At 49.7% G+C, this 22,392-nt stretch overlaps 1 protein-coding gene and 2 gene segments (V, D, J or C); all 3 read left to right on the top strand.

The window, feature by feature from the left end:
* Window positions 1–6: 6 nt before the first annotated feature.
* LOC101001198 lies at window positions 7–772 on the top strand. The segment is given in 2 exon segments: window positions 7–107; window positions 225–772. Coding segments are annotated over 2 exon segments (594 nt in total).
* Window positions 773–9,697: 8,925 nt separating this feature from the next.
* Window positions 9,698–10,732, top strand: LOC116273337 (the record flags this gene model as incomplete). The annotated part of the segment is given in 1 exon segment: window positions 9,698–10,732. A coding segment is annotated over 1 exon segment (432 nt), but the record flags the coding sequence as incomplete, so codon positions are not given.
* A 1,951-nt stretch (window positions 10,733–12,683) lies between these two features.
* Window positions 12,684–19,399, top strand: LOC116273336. The gene is made up of 5 exons (XM_031662340.1): window positions 12,684–12,877; window positions 14,390–14,446; window positions 15,717–15,775; window positions 17,535–17,643; window positions 18,046–19,399. Exons 1-5 carry the CDS (start codon window positions 12,684–12,686, stop codon window positions 18,443–18,445), a joined length of 819 nt encoding a protein of 272 aa, XP_031518200.1. The 3' UTR covers window positions 18,446–19,399.
* The last annotated feature ends 2,993 nt before the right edge of the window (window positions 19,400–22,392 follow it).

The raw sequence follows: 22,392 nt of genomic DNA, 5'->3' as shown, positions 1-22,392 counted from the left end.
GGGCTGGGGGCAGGTCCAGTGCTGGGATCTCAGGAGGCAGCGCTCTCAGGACGTCTCCACCATGGCCTGGGCTCTGCTCCTCGTCACCCTCCTCACTCAGGGCACAGGTGACACCTCCAAGGAAGGGGCTTCTGGGTCCTCTGGGCTGATCCTTGGTCTCCTGCTCCTCAGGCTCACCTGGGCCCAGCACTGACTCACTGGAGTGTGTTTCTCCCTCTTTCCAGGATCCTGGGCTCAGTCTGCCCTGACTCAGCCTCGCTCAGTGTCTGGGTCTCCTGGACAGTCGGTCACCATCTCCTGCACTGGAACCAGCAGTGACATCGGTGGTTATAACTATGTCTCCTGGTACCAACAGCACCCAGGCAAAGCCCCCAAACTCATGATTTATGACGTCAGTAAGCGGCCCTCAGGGGTCTCTGATCGCTTCTCTGGCTCCAAGTCTGGCAACACGGCCTCCCTGACCATCTCTGGGCTCCAGGCTGAGGACGAGGCTGATTATTACTGCAGCTCATATGCAGGCAGCAACACTTTCCACAGTGGTCCAAGTTCATGGGGAACTGAGACCAAAACCTGCCCTGGGCTCTCAGGCTTCCTCCTTGCTCTGAAGATGCTTTTTCACCCTGTGCAAGGGGCTTCCAGCAGTGCGGCCTTGAGAATTCTCCTCTCTCAGCTCCTCTCCTTTCCCACCATGAAGTCCAAAAGGAAACTGGCCCTGTGGTTTCTCATCCAGGACAGGGACAGCTTCCTGATGCTTATGTGCTGTGGTCCCTGAATGTGCAACTCTTCCTAGCTCTTCAAATGCAGGGACAGTGACAAGGAGCTGCATGATTGCTGCAGTCACTGCTTTTCTCAGGGATGTCTCCACCCTAAATGCATCACCATCTCCCACACTGTGGGTAGAATTTTAGCCAACTACATTCTAATGGTTATCGCCACAACCTTGATCTTAAATAACAGTGCAGCGAACATCCGTATGCGGCCTCCTTTGAGTTCCTGTGTGAATATGACCATAGGGTTCATTTCTAAAAGTGAAATTGCGGGTCAGAAAGATGTGTGTTTGTTATTTTCACCCACTGTTGTCAGATTCCCCTCCAGAGGGGTTCTACCAATTTTCAATGCCAGCCGGAAGTACTTGTTCAGAGTACATTGTTGAAAGTGTAAATTTTTGCCAACTTATCAAACAGAAAAATGTTATCTGGTTACAGTTTTATTTTTGAATTTCCTGTTCTGCTTAATGTTGGGCCTTTTCACAAATAGTTCAGTACTGCTCATTTTTTAGGATTTGGTAAACTTTTTTAAATTATCAGATAAGAAGAATTTTAATCTTTGTGGGCTTACACGGTGGCTCATGCCTGTAATCCCAGCTCTTTGGAAGGCTAAGATGGGTGAATCACTTGATCCCAGGAGTTTGAGATTAGCCTGGGCCACACTAGCCCCATGAGATGAGTGAACCCTCATCTCACTTAAATTAAAGAAAATAAAAATAAGCTTTAAAAAAGTCTTTGTGGTCCAAGGATCAACTTTGGGGATATTCCATATGGACTTACAGCACCATTTACAATGTAAACATTTAAAATGATAACAACCACTGTCAATAGCAGAACTAATTTGACTCCATCGGAAAAAAAACAAAAACAAAAACACTAAAAGATTCCAATTCTGTATTTCCAAATGTTCTAATGGTCAGAGACCACTTCCTTGAACAGTGGTGAGTACGGGGAACTGATAGGATAGGTAGCATTTAGGCAGGTTTTGGGTGAAGAATAGGGATATCCACAGGAAAGCTTTCAAAGAGAAGACACATGGTGGTTGGAGCACAGAACAGAACATAATATGTCTGAGAAATAAGACTTACTGGAGCTGAGTGAGAACAAAAAAAAAAAGGCATAAGCCATGTATTTCTCTCTGGGTATCTCATTAAAATATTTTCTCCTCCCCAACACACCACCCATGTGAATTGTAAAAATGCCCATTTTTAATTTTTTTTTTTGCATATCATGACAGGGTCAAGCACATGAATCAAACTCAGTTTGATGAGTCCAGGCCTGTAAAGCACCAGACCCAGGTGGCCTCGGAAGGACCTGGGGAGACAAGGGCTTGTTGTCAAAAGTAGAGGAAGTGAGATTTTCATTGTGGCTTAGAGCAGAGATTCTAGTGGACATACAAGCCCCTGAGGGGTCTGGTTAAGATGCAGATGCAGCCTCAGCAGTTCTGGATGTGGCCCCAAATTGTCTGTGTCCAGCAACTCCCAGGTGAGGCTGATGCTGCTGGTCCTCCAAGGACCACACTTTGAGTGGCTTAGCTCTTATTCACCCACCTCACTCAAGCCACAGAGGAGACTCACACAAGGAGAGCACATTGTAGAAGCACAGGTCACTTCTCACTCCTCCCCTTGTGTCTTAGATCTTTTTCTGTTACTGTAAAGAAGTACCCAAGACTGGGTAATTTATAGAGAAAATAAAAGGTTTATTTGGCTCACAGTTCCAACGGCTGTAAAGTTCAAGGTGTGGCACCTGCTCTTGCTGAAGACCTCAGGCAATTTCCACTCATGGCAAAAGGTGAAGGGGAGCCAGTGTGTGCTGAGGTCAATGAGGGGAGAGGAAGCAAGAGAGAAGGGGAAGATGCCAGGCTCTTTTAAATAACTAGCTGTTGTGGAAACAGTGAGAATTCACTCACCCCAAGCGAGGGCCTTAAACTATTCATGAGAGATCCACTCCCATCACCCTAAAAGCTCCCATTAGTTCCCACCTCCAACACTGGGGATCCAGCTTCAACATAAGATTTGGAAGAGACAAAGATCAAAGCCATAGCACCCTGAGGTTAGGCCACGCACTTGCTCATCTCTACATTTGTCCATCCCCTCAGGACTGGGGTCCTGACTGCTCTGACTCAGTCTCCCTCCACTTCATGGACACCTGGCAGTCTGTCATCATCTGCTTTGCTGAATCCGCAGCAACACTGGGGGTAACAATTTTGTCTCCTGGTTCCATGAGAAACAGAGTAGAGCCCCACACAGCTGAGGTGTGGGGTCAAAGATTAAAACTAAGAGACAAAAATCTGATTCTCAGGCTTCAAGTCTGACTAGTGAGCTTCTTTGAGACTCCCTGGGATCCCAGCAGTGAGACTGAACATTATTGCTGTCCCACACATCCCAAGCAATGAGGAAGTAAGACCAAAACCCTCCTAAGATTCCTGACTTGTGTCCTGACACCAGGCTGTGATTCCCATCGTTCCTTCAAGATTGCTCAAATAAGCAGTGACAATCACTTCCATATGAGATATGAGAGGAAAAAGAATTCCACATGAACCAAACCCATGAAGCCCACACTGAAGCCTGTTGAGTTCTCTGCAATCCAGTGAGATGGAGGGAACATTTTCATAGGAACTTTTGGGAATATGATGGGAACCAGCCGCAGCTATGGGTTCCAGAGACAAAACTCCGGGATGTCTCTCCCTGGCCTCGGCCCATCACCTGCTACCTCTCCTTACTCTTTGCACAGATGCTGCCCCAGGCTAAGCCCCCACAGGACCCTAAGCCTAGTCCTGACCCTGAGCTCAGCCCAGGTGATGCTTCAGGAGATGGGATCCTCAGAATGAGCCCCAAAGCCTCCTTAACCTGAATCCTCTGTGGTCTCCTAAAGACTCAGCTACCCCCAGGAGAGTTGGCCATGAGACACCTGTCCCCCACCTTCTCAGGAGACAGTGGAGCAGGCAACAGTGCAGAGAGAACCAGCAGGAGCCAGGCCAGGCCCTGCATCCAAAGCAGCCCCCACTCTCCACAGATTCTCCAGCTCTAGCCTGTGTACAGCCCCTACATTCTGCAGGCTGAAGTGGGCTTCTCGGGATGCCCAGGCCATGATGGAGGATGGAAGTGTGTCCATGGGACACAGCCATGCTGCCTGCCTGGCCATCATGCCCCCTCCCTCCTTACCCTGGTTAAGCTCCACCTCAAAGGGCCCAGGTTCAGAATTCAGGACACCTGGGTCAGCTCCTGGATTTGCCCCCACTGCTCTCTGTTCTCCTGAGCCAGTTAGTCTCTTTTGGCCTCAGTGTTACCTGCTGTGAAGTGAGGAGGCTTATACTGAAGTGAAGAAGCTCTTTTCTTCATTTGAAATTACAAGATAGAAAAACAATGAGTCATGTGAATTAAAGCCTGCTGAGGGGATGTCATTTAATGGACTCCAATGGGCTTCAGTCACGGAACTTCTTGTCTTTCCTCTGTAGGGTTCCAAGAAAGGGACTCAAAAAGAGCTTGCCTTCTGTATGATGCCAACTACGTTCCCGAACTGAGTATAACCAGGAGAGTCCCAGTTTCATCAGCAAGATAGACCAGGCTAAAGTAGAAATCCTCTCCGCACAAGCTCTGAGAGGTGTGGAATGAAATAAAGATAAACATGAAATTAATATGCCGACGATGGTGATGTTAGCTCGTAACTAAGCTGCAGAACCAGAAACATCAGGTGATGGCAGTGAGTCATAGCTGCTCTTACTGGGTGGGAGGTGCACCACTTTGTTTCCTTAGTGCATAGAAGGCCTGGGTCCCTGTAGGATGGCATGCACGTCTCTCTGGACTTCCAAAGTATTGCAGAAGAGCTTCAGTTGACTCACTCTAATTAGTCCTGACCGAACAAACCCATTAGAGGAGAGCATTTCAACCCTGAGACACTTTCATAGCAATTTCACCTGCCCCACCTCCCTGCACTGCATGTGTGAGCTCTCTGCGCTGGGCTGGGCAGGGCAGATTGGGTCACACTGGCACAGAATGGAGCTGGACTCTCTGGTCCTCAACTTCTGAGGCGACAGGTGCTGTGGGGTCACCTGGAAGGAAAAAATCTCCTGGGCTGAGTCTCCTCCACCAACTGGGGGCAGCAGAGCTGCCGCCAGGAGCAGTCAGGAGAGAGGCTGGGGCTGCCCAGCGGGGACAAAGAGGAAGGCCAGCCTGGGGTTCAACAGGTGTCCAAGAATCAGTGTTCAGACTGAAAGTGAAGACAGTTCATCCTATCCCCTCGGGCTGCAGTGACCATGTTCCGAGGGTCAGACTCACACGGTGTCAGCTCAGAACACCGACAGAAGCCTGGCACAGTGAAGGCCTCACCTGGGAAATGCAGCTGGAGGAGGCTGAACCCAGGTGTCAACTTGGGCAGCTTCCTCAGGAAGGGGATTCCCTGGGAGATGTCCCGAGGTCGAGGTGCTCTAGGAGGGGGCACAATGTGAGGTGACGGGGCTCCCAGGGCCCAAGTTCTTCACCCAGGATGGCTGCCTGAACCTCCTGCCACTCTCAGGGCCTCGTCCCTCACTGTCCAGCAGCATCCTTGGGAGCTGAGCCCTCTATCCTGGGCACTTCCAGATACACCCTCCCTACCCTCCCTCTGCCTCTCCTTACTAATCCAGGCAGACTATGAGTCAAGGGCAGCACCTGTACCCAGGGGAGTCTCAGGTGGGTGGGGTGAGGCATTTGGGGCCCTGGTCCCTGCATGGGGCATCACCAGCCTCACTGAGGAGACACTCTCCAGAGGGACGGGGCTTCACACCTGCCTCAGGCCTCAGCTCTGACCCCAGACCTGTCCATGCCACAGGTCAAAAACTAATTGTCAATCTTGAGCAGATTGTCCTAACTGTTTCTGCAGAACTGGACATCTCCTCCCAGCACCAGGAAGTCCCAAGCAAGGCCAGGTCTAGGAAGGCAAGTAGGAGTGTAACATACATCACAGAGTTGGACAAGACAAAGTGGTTTTGCTGCAGTTCTGCTGGGACACATCCTAGTGATGTCTCTCAGAACTCATTCAGGTGCCTGCAACAGAAAGCCCACAGAACAGGACAGCAGGATGAAGGCTGTGCTCCCTTTTTACCTGTGCACAAAACAGTGCCATGTGTATGCAAGTGTGTAAATGCATATGCCTCTGTGTTGATGTGTGTGGCTGTGTGTAAATGCACATGCCTGTGTGTGAGTGTGTGTGCTTGTGTGTACATGTGCTTGCTGGTGTTGCCAAGGGATGCCTCAAGTATCAAATGTCCTAAATTCAAAACTTTTCTATTTTCCTCACTTACCTCCTCCCTCAGATGTGCTTCTGGGTTAAATGAGTTCGTGGGGGCAGGGCCCAGAAACAGGCAAGTCACAGGCCATAGTCAGTGCTGAGTAAAGGTCATTAACGATTGTTATGCTCATATAGAACCTTGTTCAGGGTGGGCCACATGTACACCCGGGTCTGGTCCTGACAGAGCAGCGGAAGGGGGACTGAGACACAACAATGGCCAGGGCCCTGGCAACACAGAGTCACCTTCCCATCCCTGTGAGCTTCACAGACAACCATGGGTATGGGATTCTTGTAGTTCCTTTGAGTTTGTTCAAATAATCCCTCCCCTATGAGATATGAGAAGAATAATCTCACATGAACCAAACCCGTGACTCCCACACTGGAGCCTCCAAGCTCTCTCCAGTCCAGCGTGATGGAGGGAGCATTTTCGTGGGTACCTTTGAGAGTATGGAGAAGGCCTGAGGAAAATGGCCTCAACTATGGGTTCCAGAGACAAAGCTCTGGGACATTTCCCCATGGCCTGTGCCCCCCACCTGTCACCTTTCCTCACTCTGCACAGATGCTGCCCCCAGATAAGTCCCCACAGGGCCCTAAGCCCAGGTGATGCTTCAGGAGATGGTTCTCTGAGAATGAGCCCCAAAGTCTCCTCAACCCACAGGTTCTGTGGTCTCCTACATACTCAGCAGCCCCCAGGAGAGGTGGGCATGAGACACCTGTCCACCACCTTCTCAGGAGAGACTGGAGTAGGCAAAAGTGCAGAGAGAACCAGCAGGTGCCAGGCCAGGTCCTGCACCCAAAACAGCCCTCAATCCCCACAGATGCTCCAGTTCTAACCTGGGATACAGCCCCCACCTTCCGCAGGCTGAAGTGGGCTTCTCAGAATGGCCAGACCATGACGGGGAATGGTAGTGTGCTTGTGAGACACAGTCCTGCTGCCTACCTCGCCCTCATGCCCCTTCCTCCCCACCCTGGTCAAGCTCTGCCCCAAAGGTCCCAAGTTCAGAACTCAGGACACCTGTGTCAACTCCTGGACTTGCCACCACTGCTCTCTCTTCTCCTCAGCCACTTAGTCTCTTGGGACCTGAGTATCACTTCCTGTGAATTGGGGAAGCTTATACTGAACTTAAAAATCTTTTTTCTTAATTCAAAATTACATGACAGAAAAGCAACAAAAGGCATATTAGTTAAAGTCTGATGAGGGGTTATCATCGAATGGGCTCCAATGGGCCTCAGACATGGAATCTCTCATCATTCCTTTGCAGGAATCCCAAGAAAGGTGGTCAAAAAGTGCCTGTTTTCTGTATGGTGGGAACAGCAGTCCCCATTTGAGAATAAGCAGGAGAATCCCAGTTTTGTCAGGAAGACAGATCAGGCTAGTGAAGAAATCCTCCTGGCACAAACTCTAAGAGGTGTGGAATGAAATAAACAGACATGAAACTAATCACGCCAATGATGGTGATTTTAGTTCACAACTAAGCTGCAGTGCCAGAAACATGGGGTGATCGCAGTGAACTACAGCTGCTCTTATGAGGTGGGAGGTGCACCCGTTTGCTTCCTAAGTGTATAGGAAATCTGAATCGTTGAAGAATGGCCTGCATCTATCTCTGGACGTTGAAAGCTTTGCAGAAGAGCTTCGGTTGCCTCACTCTAATTAGTCCTGACAACCAAACCACTGTTGTAGGGCATTTCAAACCTGGGACATCATTATAGCAATTCCACCTACCCCACCTCCCTGCAAGTGTATGTGACCTGTCTGTGCCAAGCAAGGCAGATGGGGTCACACTGGCACAGAATGAGGCTGGACTCCCTGGTCCACAGCCTCTGAGGTGACAGGTGCTACACCTCACCTGGAGGGAAGCTGCTGGTGTGAGTCACATCCACCAGCAGGGGGTAGCAGAGCAGCATCCAGGAGCAACCAGGAGACAGGCTGGGGCTGCCCAGGTGGAGCCTAAGAGGGAGGCCAGCCTGGGGGGTTCAACAGATGTCAGAGAATCAGTCCTCAGCCCGGAAGTCGGGACAGTGCACCATACCCCCTCAGGCTGCAGTAACCACGTTCTGAGAGTTAAGCACACAAATCATCACCCCAGGACACTGGCAGGAGCCCAGGCACAGTTAGGATTTTGCCTGGGAAATGCAGCTGGAGGAGTCTGGGCCCAGGGGTCAGCCTGGGCAGCTCCCACAAGGATGGGATTCCTGGGAGATGTCCCAAGGTCCAGGTGCTCTGGAAGGGGCAAAGTTTGAGGGGATGGGGCTCCCAGAGCCCAAGTCCTTCACCCAGGATGACTGCCTGAGCCTCCTGCCACTCTCAGGGCCTCATCCCTCCCTGTCCAGCAGTGTCCTGGGGAGCCGATCCCTCTGTCCTGGGCACTTCCAGAGACAAGCGACCCCTCCTTCCTCTGCCTCTCCTTCCAGCTCCAGGTGGACTCTGACTCAGCAGGGAGCTCCTGTGCTCAGGGGAGTCTCAGGTGGGTGGGGTGGGGCGATCAGGGCTCTGGTCTCTGCATGGGGCATCCCCAGCCTCCTTGAGGAGACGCTCTCCAGAGGAAAGGGGATTCTCACCTGCCCCAGTCCACAGCTCTCACCACAGGGCTGTCCTTTGATCAGTGACAGGATCTGCATGGCTGGAGGAACTACGGAACACACACCTTCTGGAGCTCATGTCCTGAGCAGAGACCATGACCTGGAGACCCTCAGAGAGACCATGGGACCAAAAGTTAGATTTTCAGTACAGTGTGATTATCTGGTTCTTTTCGCAAGTTTACATAAAACGTTGATGAGAAAAAGTGAATAAATAAAGGAAGAGCTGAGGATGGCAATTGCTGGTCCACTGCGGGGTTGGGGGATACCACGGAAAGAGCAGCAGCACGTGTCAAATGAGACTAGGGATTGGGATGCATCCACAATGTGTGTGGTTGCTCAAATGACAAAACTCTTCCAACGGCAATGATTAATAAGTGTCCTAAAGACACAGTACATCATGTACATAAAATTGCCAGGATGGGGCCAAGTGATCCTGGGGCATCTGGAGCGGAGATGAAAGAGGAGAAAGATGACGCATCTTTGGTGCACTTGCTGCTGAGTCTGGTGTCATCAATGATCTCTCAGCAGGGCCCAGCTCAGCCCCAGGCCAGGCTCCTGGAAGGTCCACAGCCCTGCTCAATGCAGCCTAGGACAGACCACATGAGACAGAAGTTTGAGACAGCAACCATGTTGTCAATACCCAGGCAGGTGACTGTGATTACAGGCCTTGGAGGCCAAAGCTGATTTTCTGACTAGAGAAGCAGATGAAGGAAGTTGGGGACTCACTCCTTCTTTCTTAGTTTCTTGTGCTGCCCCAGAGCTGGCTTGAGGGATATCCCACCATGAGGGGGTCCCACAGAAGTAAATTTGCATAAACACCAAGGATGCACTGCTCCAGTGGAACTGAGAGGAAATAAGAGAGGACTGGGGAGCCCAGCTGTGCTGCAGGCTCAGGAGGCAGAGCTCCGGGTGTCTCACCATGGCCTGGACCACACTCCTGCTCCTGTTCCTCACCCTCTACACAGGTGCTGCCCCCAGACCCTGCCCCAGGCTCAGCCCTCTTAGGCCTCTGAGCTTGTCCTGCCCTGAACCCTGAGCTCAGCCCAGACAGAGCCCCAGGGTGACACCACTGGAATGGGTTTGTTATCTTCAAGCCCCCTCTCTTGTCCTCTCCTGCAGGCTCTGTGGCCTCCTATGAGCTGACACAGCCACCCTCGGTGTCAGTGTCCCCAGGACAGACAGCCAGGATCACCTGCTCTGGAGATGTACTGAAGGAAAATTATGCTGACTGGTACCAGCAGAAGCCCGGCCAGGCCCCTGTGCTGGTGATATATGAAGATAGTAAGCGACCCTCTGGAATCCCTGAGCGATTCTCTGGGTCCACCTCAGGGGACACGACCACCCTGACCATCAGCAGCACCCTGAGCGAAGACGAGGCTGACTATTCCTGTTTTTCTGGGAATGAGAACAATCCCATAGTGACACAGGCAGATGGGGAAGTGAGACACAAACCCCTTTTTCATCTGTGTCATGTTCTTCCTCCAGCACCAGGAAGACTGTGGACCAAGCCATGAGCAGGTCTGGCCAAGTTCTACTGGATCTGAGACCTCCAGGCCATCCTTTTGTCCAGACAACCAGGTTGGCTCTGGAGAGGGTGGATCAGGAGTGGATTTAGGGCTGCTATAATCAGAATTTATGGTGTTTTTAGGCCTCTGGATTGATTTGGGGAAATAAGAACTGGATGGAAGATGAGAGAGATGTAGAGAACCATCACTTGGCCTTAGATTTCCACATGATGGTGATGGGGTCACTTCTTCCAAACAGCCTACATCAGTCCCCAAAGCTGTCCACTTCAGCTCAACACCTGAGGTTCCAGGCTTCCATGGCAGCCTGGGATCTCGAACAAGAAAAGCAGAGGAGGGGACACTGTGGGATCAGCCTCAATACCCTTTTCTGAGCTCACCCACCCTCAACTGCTGGGAGCTTCTAGGAGCTCAGAACTGTGCCCTCACTGGGAAGTGCTATTAGGTCCAGAAAACTTCCTTCCTCATATTTAGGCCCAGTTTTGAGAGTTTTGATCTGATGACTGCGTGAGCCAAGAACCCAAGGCCCTGCCTTAATACAGGATGACACTGAAAGGCCTTCCAGCTCCAGACCTCCCATCGTGGATGCCTGAGGCCTCCGTTGCAACCCTGTTGTGGGTCAGGGTCTCCTTCTGCGGGTGATGCCTTCCTCACTCCTTCCAGATCTTCTGTGCATGCACATCCTTATCTCAGAGTCTACTTCCAGGGAACCCAAACTAAGATGGCCAGCTGTCACCAAGATAAACTACCATAGACCTGAGGTGGAAACACGAGCAAATTTACCAAATTTCCATTGTGAGCATCCAAATGCCCATTTATATCTGAGTGTTCCTTGTATTCTTAGAAAATGAAAATGGAGCCTGACATACAAGGTTCTAGGAGTCCTGAAGGAGAGATGGAGTCTGATCCTCCTGTAAGGAATGCACTGAAAGGGGAGCACCCTCACACCATGCAGAGATCAGAGATGCACCCACAGAGGCAGCTGTAGGATGGAGCTGCCCACCTCCACCCTGCAAATCCTGTACAAACAATCACGCTTTCACCCCTCCTTCAGCTTATCAAAGTTGACACTTACGAAGCCAGCACAGGTCACCCTTGTTAATCGGACTCCTTCAAACCTCCATCAACCACACAATCCCAACATAAAGAATCTCCCCAAAATAATAATGGTAACAGTAGCTATGAAAATGTCTATAAAATATCTCATAAATAATTTCAGATTGCGTTCATGTGTAAATATTATTTGTCACACTTTGTGTTAAATACAGTATATTATTGAAACTGATTTACCTTTTTATTTTTTATGTCTAATATGGTGACTAGACAGTAGGATTCGCATGAGACTCACATCATGTTGTGATCGTACAATGCTGGTCTCATCTTACCCCTTAACGTGATAGGTGCAGTGGAGTAACCTGCTTCAGCCCCATTTCCACCCATAAGACGTATGTGTGAAGCCAGGGAGAGGCACTGGTGGAAGAGAAATGATAACACGAATGTAGACCAGCTGTTTATGCAGGTGACTGAGTCCTGGAGCCCTGACCCTGCTCTGTCCTAGATGTGTCACGTCTATCTCACCAGGGATCACTGCTGGCCTCTCTGAGCTCACAATTGGGGAGATCTGGCAGTTCTGGCAACATGGTCACTTGATGTCCAGTGTTATCCTGTCTCTTCTGGGGCCCAGTAAGACAAAAGGAGCTGTTTTTAGAAAGGGAAGTAATGCTCTACTGCACATGACATGGCCTTCTTCCAAAACCCCAGGAGTCCACATTGGGATTCTCCAATGGGGTTTGCCATGTGCAGGAGGTTTCAGTTCCCACAGTAGAGTTAGCTGGATTCTCTGGCTCCAACAGCAGGACACTGACAACCCTGCCTGCACCTGCTGCAGAGCCTCAGTGCTCTGGGCCTGGAAAACAATGGGTGATATTTATGGCTCCTCATATATGGGTTGGAGCCCCTTCCCAGAGTGTAAAATATGCTACCACTAGACCTTTATAGACCTTGTGTCTCTTTCTTCCTAGGGGGAGTTGAAGGATATAATAACATGTTCTTTATTTTATAGGAGAGTCTCAGCTGCTCCAGACAACTAAACTCCCAATTTCAGCTAATATGGAGGAGGAAGCATCTTAGTTTATTTCCCACTCTCAAAAGTGCATGGATCTCCCAAAACCTTCCAATAGGCCGTGCCCATCATGTACATGTGATTCAACTCTGATGTCCAGATGGTCTGAACCCCCATAATGATATCATGACAGGGAAGGCAGAGCTAATGACGCTCGGCAGAAAAAGTGTGAATGTATACTGTTGTCCATCCCACATGAATGCACACTGATTCTGATCCTAGTCTCTGAGGGGAACAGACAAGAATTCAGTATCTGCTTCAATGGTGTAACTGTGCACCTGCAGCCATAGCATTCTGTTCCAGGAGATCCCCATCTGGCACAGGTATTACAAATGCCACTGTTGCCTGTATGGATCTGTACAAATCCAAATTCATTTTCCAGGATCATTCAACTATTGTAGAGATCAGTTCAGTGAACTGAAAATGAGGACCCCAGATTTAATCACATGCACTGTCAGCGAGGAGAGAGCTGTCTCAGAGGCCACAGTCCTGTTGAAATTCTTCTGCTCCTTGGGAAGAAACAGCCCAGAAAAGGCCCCAGGGGCTGCATCTCATCTGAGTTCCCGGATGAGGAATACCTGCTACTGTGTTGAGATTTCGCAGAAGCTGGGGTTGAAGTGCTAACACCGTCTTTGGTTCACCCTTGGGATTTTCTAAAGTAGCTGCCTAATAGATACAGAGATACTGAGTGCACTGATGAAAAAGCTCTGGGGTTGGATAGTAGTGATGTTTGCACAACAATTTTAATGTACTAACTGCCACTTAATTACACACTCAAAAACGAATAAAAGGATGAAACATTTTGTTATGTTTATTTTACCATAATAAAAATATTGCATACTCTGGAAGCAAGGTAATACTAGTTTAATTTTGAAAGCAGAGAACTGTTAAAAATGGAAGAATTATGTACTAAGCACCATTTTCTCTGTCCTATATGCTACAATTCAACTGTCTGTCTCTCTCACTCTTTCTTTGATTAACAGTGATCTCCTGTCTGGTCCAAAGTCACACATTTCCAGCTTTCCAGGAATGTCTACTGAAGCTGTTAATTTGTTGCCAGGGAGAATACTCAAACTTCATGTTCATATTTGATGGTCAGGTGTCTCCAGCCAGCATTTCTAAACCAGGAACTTTTGTCAAGTCTTGTGAAGACTTTTGTAAAAAGTACCCCCCATGATGACAGTGTTCACTGTTGGCAGCAGCACTGTTTCCACACAGTAGGGCTAAACTTGGTGTGCTGTGGAGCCGTGCACAGTGTGCCCACGGGGCAGATTCTGTGCTGCTCACTGTGAATGATCCCTGTGCTTGGGGGGACCGTGTCCACTGCTGAGTCTACATCCAAATTTGATTCTCAAGAAAAAAGTCATTCATAGCTGTTGGACCCTCAGTCACATAGAAGGATAGACGGTGGCTGAGAACACCTTATCTCTGATGTGCATAAGGGGATTAGATCTGCTGGTGGAGCAGGAAGATGAAGAAACCTGTGGTCCCAAATATGGAATTTCCATCCCTCAGTCTCTGCTGTCCATGCTCCCTCAGCTGTATGTTCCTGGGAGATGTGAACCACGTGTGTTAGAGGTGAAGGGGATTGGGAAGCTTTCATGTTCTCTCTCACCATCTCCCTTGCTCATCTAACACACTCTTCTACACCTACTTTATTGGAGCTTTTGCTCTACAAACATGCCTGACCTCTAAATTACAGACTTTTGAAAGTGCAGATGGATGCAGGAACTCGTCCATCTGGAGACTTTTCCACCACTTGAAGCAGTGAACACCTCTCTGCAAGGCTCTGAATTTCAAGTGACAGGATTTTGGGATTTCAAAGAAAACCCAATCTTTGGATGAACCACGACACAAGAGGGAAGCTTCACACATTTCCCTGCTGCTTGGGCCTCAGTGAGGACTGACTCAGCCAGTCTCAGGCTCCTGGAGACCGTCTGGGAGATTTGCACTAGGAAACCCTTTTCAGCACAACCTGGGGCAGGTAAGGGGCCGTTGCTCTGTTATTCTGCTGCCTGATAATTTTGCATCCAGAGAAGAATAAGGACCTGTGAGTCCGGGAGGTTCAAAGCCCACAGACGAGGTCCCTTCATTCTCCCATGACAGCCCGAGCTCTGCATTTCCCCCAGAAAAGAGCATCTTCCCAGCAGGAAGAACCAGGAGCAAAAAGGGAGCTTCTCAGAGCGGTGAGTGGGACAGAAGCCACCTTGGTCACTGGGAAGCAAACTTGCTCAGCTCATATCTTACCTGGAATGACTCAGTCACACCTGTGCAAGGTCACCTGTGTGTGAGCATCATCTATTTGCTCCATGAGAAAATACCTTGTGTGGCTCTTGGGTAAAATCATACCATAGGTGACATTTCTCTGCCTACAGCTTCAACCGATGTTTCTCTTGATGCGCTTTAGGACACCTGCATAAGGTAAGCATGTCAGGTGTGGGACGTATTGAACAGGAAAAGCAGAGGCTTCCCATACCAATGCTCATGGCTTGTATTTGTGCCCACACCTCATGGAAATGGGAAAAATGGAAAAGAAAATGATACTCTGCTCAAAAAAGCACCGAGATACATTAATACTATTGTATTAATATATCTACAACTCATTAATTGACATAATAAAATATTAACATAGCTAGATCATTTTTGTAGGGGATCCCTAATCCTTAAACATTATGTTAAAAATGTGTCAGGTAAAAGGCCTATGTTTGGTTAAAATCTGGAGTAACGTCCTTTGAGTCTTCTAATCAGCCAATGAGTGCAGGGAGCTGGCTGCCCACCCAGGCCCTGACTGGTTCCATGTCCAGGTAGAGCTGCACTCCCCACAGGCAGCTGGAGGAACTGACGAGGGGAAGCTGTTTGCATCAGGACCTCAAAAATTTGGCTCAGGATTTTCCCATGTCCCCTCCCCAAGTCCAGGCGGGTCCCAGGACACTCAGAAGAGCTCATCATTAAGGGTCTAGGACTTCCTTGGTCCTGCTCTTCTTTCTTCCTTCCCCAGTGGCCTTGACTTTGTCACTCCCTCTCACAGGCCCTTCCTTTCCTTGTCAAGTGCACTCCCTGAATTCTCTGCTTCTGGGTCAGCAAAGCTCTAGAACTTCAGGGAAAGCAGGGCTGAGTGACCCAGTGGGGCCCCAGAAAGCTGGCCCAGGACCAGACACACAGGCAGCAGGGGGGGTCCCCACAGGGCTGACTGGTGGGCATCGGGGGTACAGGGGAGTGACCAGGACCAACTCCCCTGAGTGTCTTCAGGGCCAGGTGAACTAGGGAGGGGCTGGGACCTGGTCTGGACCCACGCACTGGTTACTGCATTGAGCCAGGAATAGGACAGGAAACTCCTCAGAGCAAGGACTGTGTCTTCCTCATGCTGAATTCCTAAAAAGCTGTCTTGCCAGGACAGAGTGGATCAGGGGGAAATATTTGCTGGGTGAATGAGCTTCTGTCTCTGTTTTATTGCAGGAGTCACCACCAACCCACGCTGGCCCTGTATTTGTATCCAGAACCAGTCAAAGCCACCAGTGAGTCCTGCATCCCTCAGTACCAAGGCCCAATCCCTCTTCAGGACCACTCACCACCCAGAGAGACGTGCAAGGAGCCTGAGAAAGAACCTGAAACCTCCACTACTACATGAAGTGTTTGTATTTCCATCAGGAATCTTGAGCGCCTTGTGCTGAGTCTTGAGGCAGGAAGGGGCCACACAGAGAAGAGGAATTTCTTCCCTGAGGTCAGCAGTCCATGAATGAAGGAATCAGGGACTTGAGCAGCAGAATCTGAAGCTACACCTGGACCCAGGAGGGCCCTGAGCCTCCAGTAGCCAGCGTAGGTGGCCACGAGGGGGCAGCAGAGAGTAACCTGGCAAAAACACCTCTGGATGGGGTGGGCCTGGCATCACGGAGATAGATGCTCACATGCTGGGAGGGTCAGCGACCATGACCTGAGATCCGGAGGGAATGAAGTTCCTCTTTTCTTATAGTATTTGTCCCTGACACTGATGTTTAAATTCTGACTTCCTGGTTCTCAGATCTGACTCTTGGAGATGATCCCTATTTTTCTGACACAGATTCAGGAACTTTGCCTCTTCCCATCGCCATGGCCCCCGTCTCACAGTCACACATGTCATCCCATCCTGTATTCACACGTGTCCCACATCCCTGCCCTTGCTTGGGGAGCCCTTATCCTGCAGACACAGCGGCTTCTCCTTCCCTGGCCACCCCTCAACATCCACTGTCCCCGGTCTTCCCCAACTCTGTCCTGGGGAACCTGCCAATTCACATTTCTTGATTTCCTTATGAGCACAAAACACTTACTCATTAATCTTTCACTGACTGAAGTTTGTATACATCGATACATTTTCCCAGCAACTGAAGACAACTTAGTTATAATAAACATTCATTTCCTGGGTCTTGGAGTTTGCAGCCCCCTCTCATTCTCTCATGAAGCAAAAATCTCCTTCACCTCCTGATCTGTCCCTGGTCCTGACAGCACCCTGGGGATACTGAGGCACAGCACATATGACCTGGCACAGAACTCACAGCTGAGGCAGAAACTTACTGCATCCCATGGATCTTCCAAAATTCTGTGTGCCCTTGGCAACCAGGGATTGCATTCTCCTCTAGGACAGAAGAGCTGTGTCCTGGAGTGGGGCCTGCACCTGTCCAAGGCTTGTGCTGTCCCCTGACGGAGATGAAAAGTGTCCCTGCATTGGGCTCTGGATGTGTCTTGGACATGAGTGAGAATGAAGAGGGTCCCGGCATTGGGCTCTGGAATGTGACTTCAAAATGGATTTCGCCTATACTGTACGTCTCATGTCTGACATAAAATATTTATAATCAGGACACTATTAGAGAAGCAGAAAAAAGCGAATCACCTCCCTCCTGAGCAAGGATGGAATGGATGAGGGGACTGTGGACCCCAGATAATTCCCCTGTCACCACTGTGACTCTGGCAACCTCTTGAACCACAGCCAAACTCTATCCCATAGAAAGGACTTTATATCCCCTGGAAAATAGGGAAAGTCACCTCTGAGCTTTCCCATGACCAACCCAGCCAAAGAGCAAGGCTGGGCACAACCTAGGTAAAGATGTGAGCCCGGACCATGGGACCAGTGGGTGAAGGAAAATCGCATGGGCTGAGGGGCTGGGTAAGCAGGGGCCATCCCTCCTCCTTCTGTTTCCTTTGGGGCTGAGCCCTTCTCAGGAAACCACAGATCTCCTCCAGCAGCAGCCCCTAACTCTGCTGATTTGCATCACAGGCCGCTCTCTCCAGTAAGAAGATAAGAGAGGCCTGGGAGGAACCTGCCCAGTCTGGGCCTCAGGAAGCAGCATTGGCGGTGCCTCAGCCATGGCCTGGACCCTTCTCCTCCTCGGCCTCCTCGCTTACTGCACAGGTGCTGCCCCCAGGGTCTCACGAACCTGCCCAGCCCCAGGGATCTGGGTGCAGTGTGGCCTTGACTCTTAGCTCAGGAGGGCCCTGCCTGTGGTGGGCAGGATGGTCATGACCCTGCTGCAGGGTCAGACGCTGGTGGGGCTAAAATCCCCCCACACTCTGCTCAAAGACTCGTGAGGGCATGAGGGCAGCACCTGCCAGGAGAGAGTAGTGGGTTTTCCGTTCAAAGGCTCCACACGACAGGAAAGTCCATGGGCCACTGGCACTGGGGCTGATTGCGGGGGATACGCTGAGGGTTCACATTCTCTCTGGAGCTTGTCCGGACAGCAGGGCAGGGTTTTCACAAAAAGGGTCTTTCACCTGCAAGTTAACCTCTACTTTTTTTCTTTCTTTTCCTTTGCAGGCTCTGCGCCTCCTATGATGTGACTCAGCCACGCTCAGTGTCTGTGTCCCCAGGACAGACGGCCAGGATCACCTGTGGGGGAAACAGCATTGGAAGTAAAGTTGTGAACTGGTACCAGCAGAAGCCAGCGCAGGCCCCTGTGCTGGTCATCTATGCTGATAGCAACAGGCCCTCAGGGATCCCTGAGCGATTCTCTGGCTCCAACTCAGGGAACACCGCCACCCTGACCATCAGCGGGGTCGAGGCCGGGGATGAGGCTGACTATTACTGTCAGGTGTGGGACAGTAGTAGTAAACATCCCACAGTGACACAGGCAGATGGGGAAGTGAGACCAAAACACCCTCCCAGCCTCTGCCACCCTCTTGCTCCAGCCCTGGGAGGCCTGTGGATAAAGCCATGAGTGAATCTGGCCCAGTTCACCTGGATCCGAGCCTTTCAGGCTGCCCTTCCCTCCAGCCCCCTCCAGGAGTCTCTACAGAGCATACATCAGGCAGAGACATGGCCTGGAAGGACCAGAATCATCTGGTGACTGGAGCTGTTGTGTAAGTTGAGAATGAGGGCCTGGGTAGAAAGACAGACAGAGGCAACCTCTGTCCACATCCTGCCCCTGCATGGTCATATGGTGGGGACTGGGCCCGTCCTTAGACCAGCTGTCTGGATCAGGCCCCAGAACTGCTGCCCAGCTCTGCTGAGGTCCTGGGCCTGAGGCTGTGTGGCAGCCTGTGATTCCCAACAGAGCAAACCAGAGGAGGGGACACTGTGAAGTCTGCCCAGATCCCCTCTTCCATGTGACCCACCTGGCACTGCTGAGAAGCCCAGCAGCTCAGAGCTGCGCCCTCACTGGGAAGTGCTGTTGGTTGCAGAAAGCTGCCTCAAGTCTATGTCCCTTCTCAGAGGGGTTCGGTTTCATCAACCAAGGTCTCAAGTCCCTGCCTCAATTTAAGATGCCACTGAATGAAGGGCCTCCCAGCTCCAGAGCTTCCTGTGTGGACGCCTGAGGCCTCAGTGGCAACCCCATCATGAGTCAGGGTCTCCTTCTGCCCAGTGTCGCCCCCCTCACTCCCTTCTAAATCTTCTGTGCATGGAAATCTCCATCTCAGAGCCGGCTTCCAGTGAACCCCATCTAAGATGGCCAACTGCCCCTACATGGGCCATCAGGGACCTGAGGAGGCCACTATACACTGAACACTCTGGCTTCTGTTCTAAATTTTCAGAGTAAATGTTCAAATGCCCAATGTGATTGTTCCTTGAATTTTTATGGAATGAAAAGGGAGCCTCAACTCAGGTGCTCTGGGTTGAGGGAGAGTTGGAATCAGATCTCCCTGCAGGGAAACCCGGGGCAGGAGCAGCCTCATCCCATGCAGGGACCACAGATGCACCCACAGGGTGAGCTGCAGGATCGACACTGCCCGCCTGTGCCCTCCACATCTTCTCCAAATGTTGCTCCTTTCTACAATCCCAACCAGATATGTAGATGTGATGAGCTAGGTAAAAAACAGGTCACTTGTCACATCAAAAGCCACTGCAGGCCACCCTGGTCAACAGAGGAAAACTCATTCACATCCCCATCAACTACACATTCCCCAAATCATTGATCTCCAGAAAAATAACAGTAACAATAGCCATGAAAATCTATGTAATTCATCTCATAAATAATTTCATGTTGATAACATGTGAAAATGATGGTATTTTGCTTTATTCACAAGAATAAAGTATACTATTTAGCCATATTTATTTTTATTTTATTTGTCTTATCTTTTTATATTAAATGTGATTACTAGACACTAGGGGTCACAGGAGGATCGTGTCATACCATTATGGGACAGAGCTGGTAAGGACTCTTTCAGGTGACAGGTGCTGTCGAGTAACCTGGTGCAGGAAGCCCCATCTCCACCAGACGATGGAAGTGTGAACCCAGGAAGAGGCACTGAAATAACAGAGAAGAATCTGCTTGTGCAGAATACAGTGCCCTTGGGCTCTGCTTCTGCTCCATCCTACCTGTGCCCCATCCATCTCACTATGGATCATTTCTTGCCCTGCCTGAGCTCATGACTGAGGGGATCTGACAAGTCTGGCTGCGTGGTCACTGTTGTCTCATGTGGTTCTCGATGTAACAAAGCCCCGAACATAGAAGAGGTTGTTTTCAAAAGGAAATAATTCTCTACTGCACGTGACATAGACTTGTTGCTAAATCCCATGGGTCTACAGTAGGATTCTCCACTGAAGCCTTGCCTTAAGCACAAAGTTTCAGTTCCTATGTCCAGTTCCTCTATTATGGTAGAGTCTGGTAGTTTCTCTGGCACAAAAGCAGGACACTCACTCCCCCGCCTGCACCTGCTGCAAAGCCTTTCTGCTCTTGGCCCCAAAACACTGGGTGACACAGTTCTCAGACCCATATTTCTGGTGTCAGTATTCAGGCCTCGAGGGTCCCTGATGGCTTCTCTGGCTCCAAGTCTAGCAACACAGCCTCCATGACCATCTCTGGGTTCCAGGTTAAGGATGAGGCTGATTATTACTGCAGCTCACATAGGAGAGGTGGCACTTTCCACAGTGGCCCAAATTCATGGGGAATTGAGACCAAACTTGCCCTGGGCTCTCAGGCTCTCCCTTGTTCTGAAAATGTTTCCTCACCCTGTGCAAGGGGCTTCTTGCAGCACCGCCTTGAGAATTCCCCTCTCTCAGCTCCTCTCCTTTCTCACCATGAAGTCCAAAAGGAAACGTGCTCTGTGGTTTCTCATTCATGACAGGGACAGCTTCCTGTTGCTTGTGTGTTTTGATCCTTGAATGCACAACTATTTCCAGCTCTTCAAATGCAGGCACACAGTGAAAAGGAGCTGCCTGACTAATGCATTCGCTGCTGTTTTTAGAGATTTTCTTGCCCTAAATGCATGCCCATATCCAACACTGTGCAGAACAACCTGGACAGAAGTCATTACAGGGAGTTTCCTGAAATTGTATCTCACTCAACTCTGTGTCCACCACGCTCTGGTGAAGATGAAGATGACTCTCCTGGCGGGGCTGTTCCTCTGCATCTCTGTTCTGAAGCAGTGACAACCACTGTGAGAAGATCTGAAAATGTTTTTGAGGGATTAAGAACAAGAGGAAGCTGTCGTTTTTCTTTTTTCTTTTTTTTTTTTTAAGACAGTGTCTCACTCTGTCACTCAGGCTGGAGTGTAATGGCGCGATCTTGGCTCACTGCAACCTCAGCCTCTCAGGTTCAAGCAATTCTCCCTGCCTCAGCCTCTTGAGTAGCTTGGATTACAGGCCTGCACCACCATGCCTAGCTAATTGTTGTATATTTAATAAAGATTTCGTTATGTTGGCCAGGCTGGGCTTGAACTCCTGATCTCAGGTGATCTACCTGACTCAGCCTCCCAAAAATGTGGGATTACAGGCGTGAACCACTGCACCTGACCTTTTTTTTTTTTTTTTTTTTGCTCCTCCTTTTTGCCTCAATACCGCAGGTTGCTGAGCTAGAGAGATTTGAGTGACAGACTCAGTGTTCTCTCAAAATCTCTGCCTCACATCGCTGAGACCCTGTCCTGGAAACTCCCCAAAAGTGGATGGTCTCCCTATAGGACGAGAGCTTCCAAAATGGCTCCACAGGGAAGAGTTAACCTGAGTCCTTTCCTTCTTCCTCATTGATATGCAGAATTTGTAATTTCTGTGGGCATCAATACTTCTGTAGCTGAAATCTTTATTAATCTACTAAAGGTGAGAATTTATTTAATAAATATTGAAACTTTACCTGCATCCAATATTTAAATTTTATGAGTCAATTGGTAAACATAGCCATGAATATATATAGTTTAGGCTTTATAAACTTTGATTAAATGGATTTTACGAAAAACAAAGTAACCATTTTAGTATATGTGTACACTATATCAACATGTTGTGTACCTGAAATATCCACAAGAAAATGTATTTCAAAAGGCTAAACTGTATTTATTGTCTATTTTTGCATAAAAATTTCTCCCTAATTGTTAGCATATTAAGAGAACACGTGTTTGTGATCTTGTCGCTTCGGTGCATCTGGAATTGAGAGCAGCTTAGCTTTGTGGTTCTGGCTCTGGGTTGGTCATGAAGTTGCAGCCAAGCTGTCAGGCCAGGCTGCATTCAGAGGCCAGAGCAGGTGGCCAGGCCCAGCCTGAGGTGGCTTCTACTGTCCGTAATCTATTTGGCTGATGTGAAAGAGCTCAGAGGAAAAGGAGAGAGTGAAGTGTAAGGGGCCTGTCTTGGTCCCCCTTGTCAAAGACCATCCCGTACATGCACCATTTCGTATTCTTTCCTGTGTCATCCTAGGCATAGAGCACTGCCCATTCATTCTAAGGCTGTAGAGTATTCCAC

Source organism: Papio anubis, unplaced genomic scaffold (assembly GCF_008728515.1).
Source record: "Papio anubis isolate 15944 unplaced genomic scaffold, Panubis1.0 scaffold564, whole genome shotgun sequence".
NCBI classification, from domain to species: Eukaryota; Metazoa; Chordata; class Mammalia; order Primates; family Cercopithecidae; genus Papio; species Papio anubis.
This window is presented reverse-complemented; position numbering and strand designations above follow the sequence as displayed.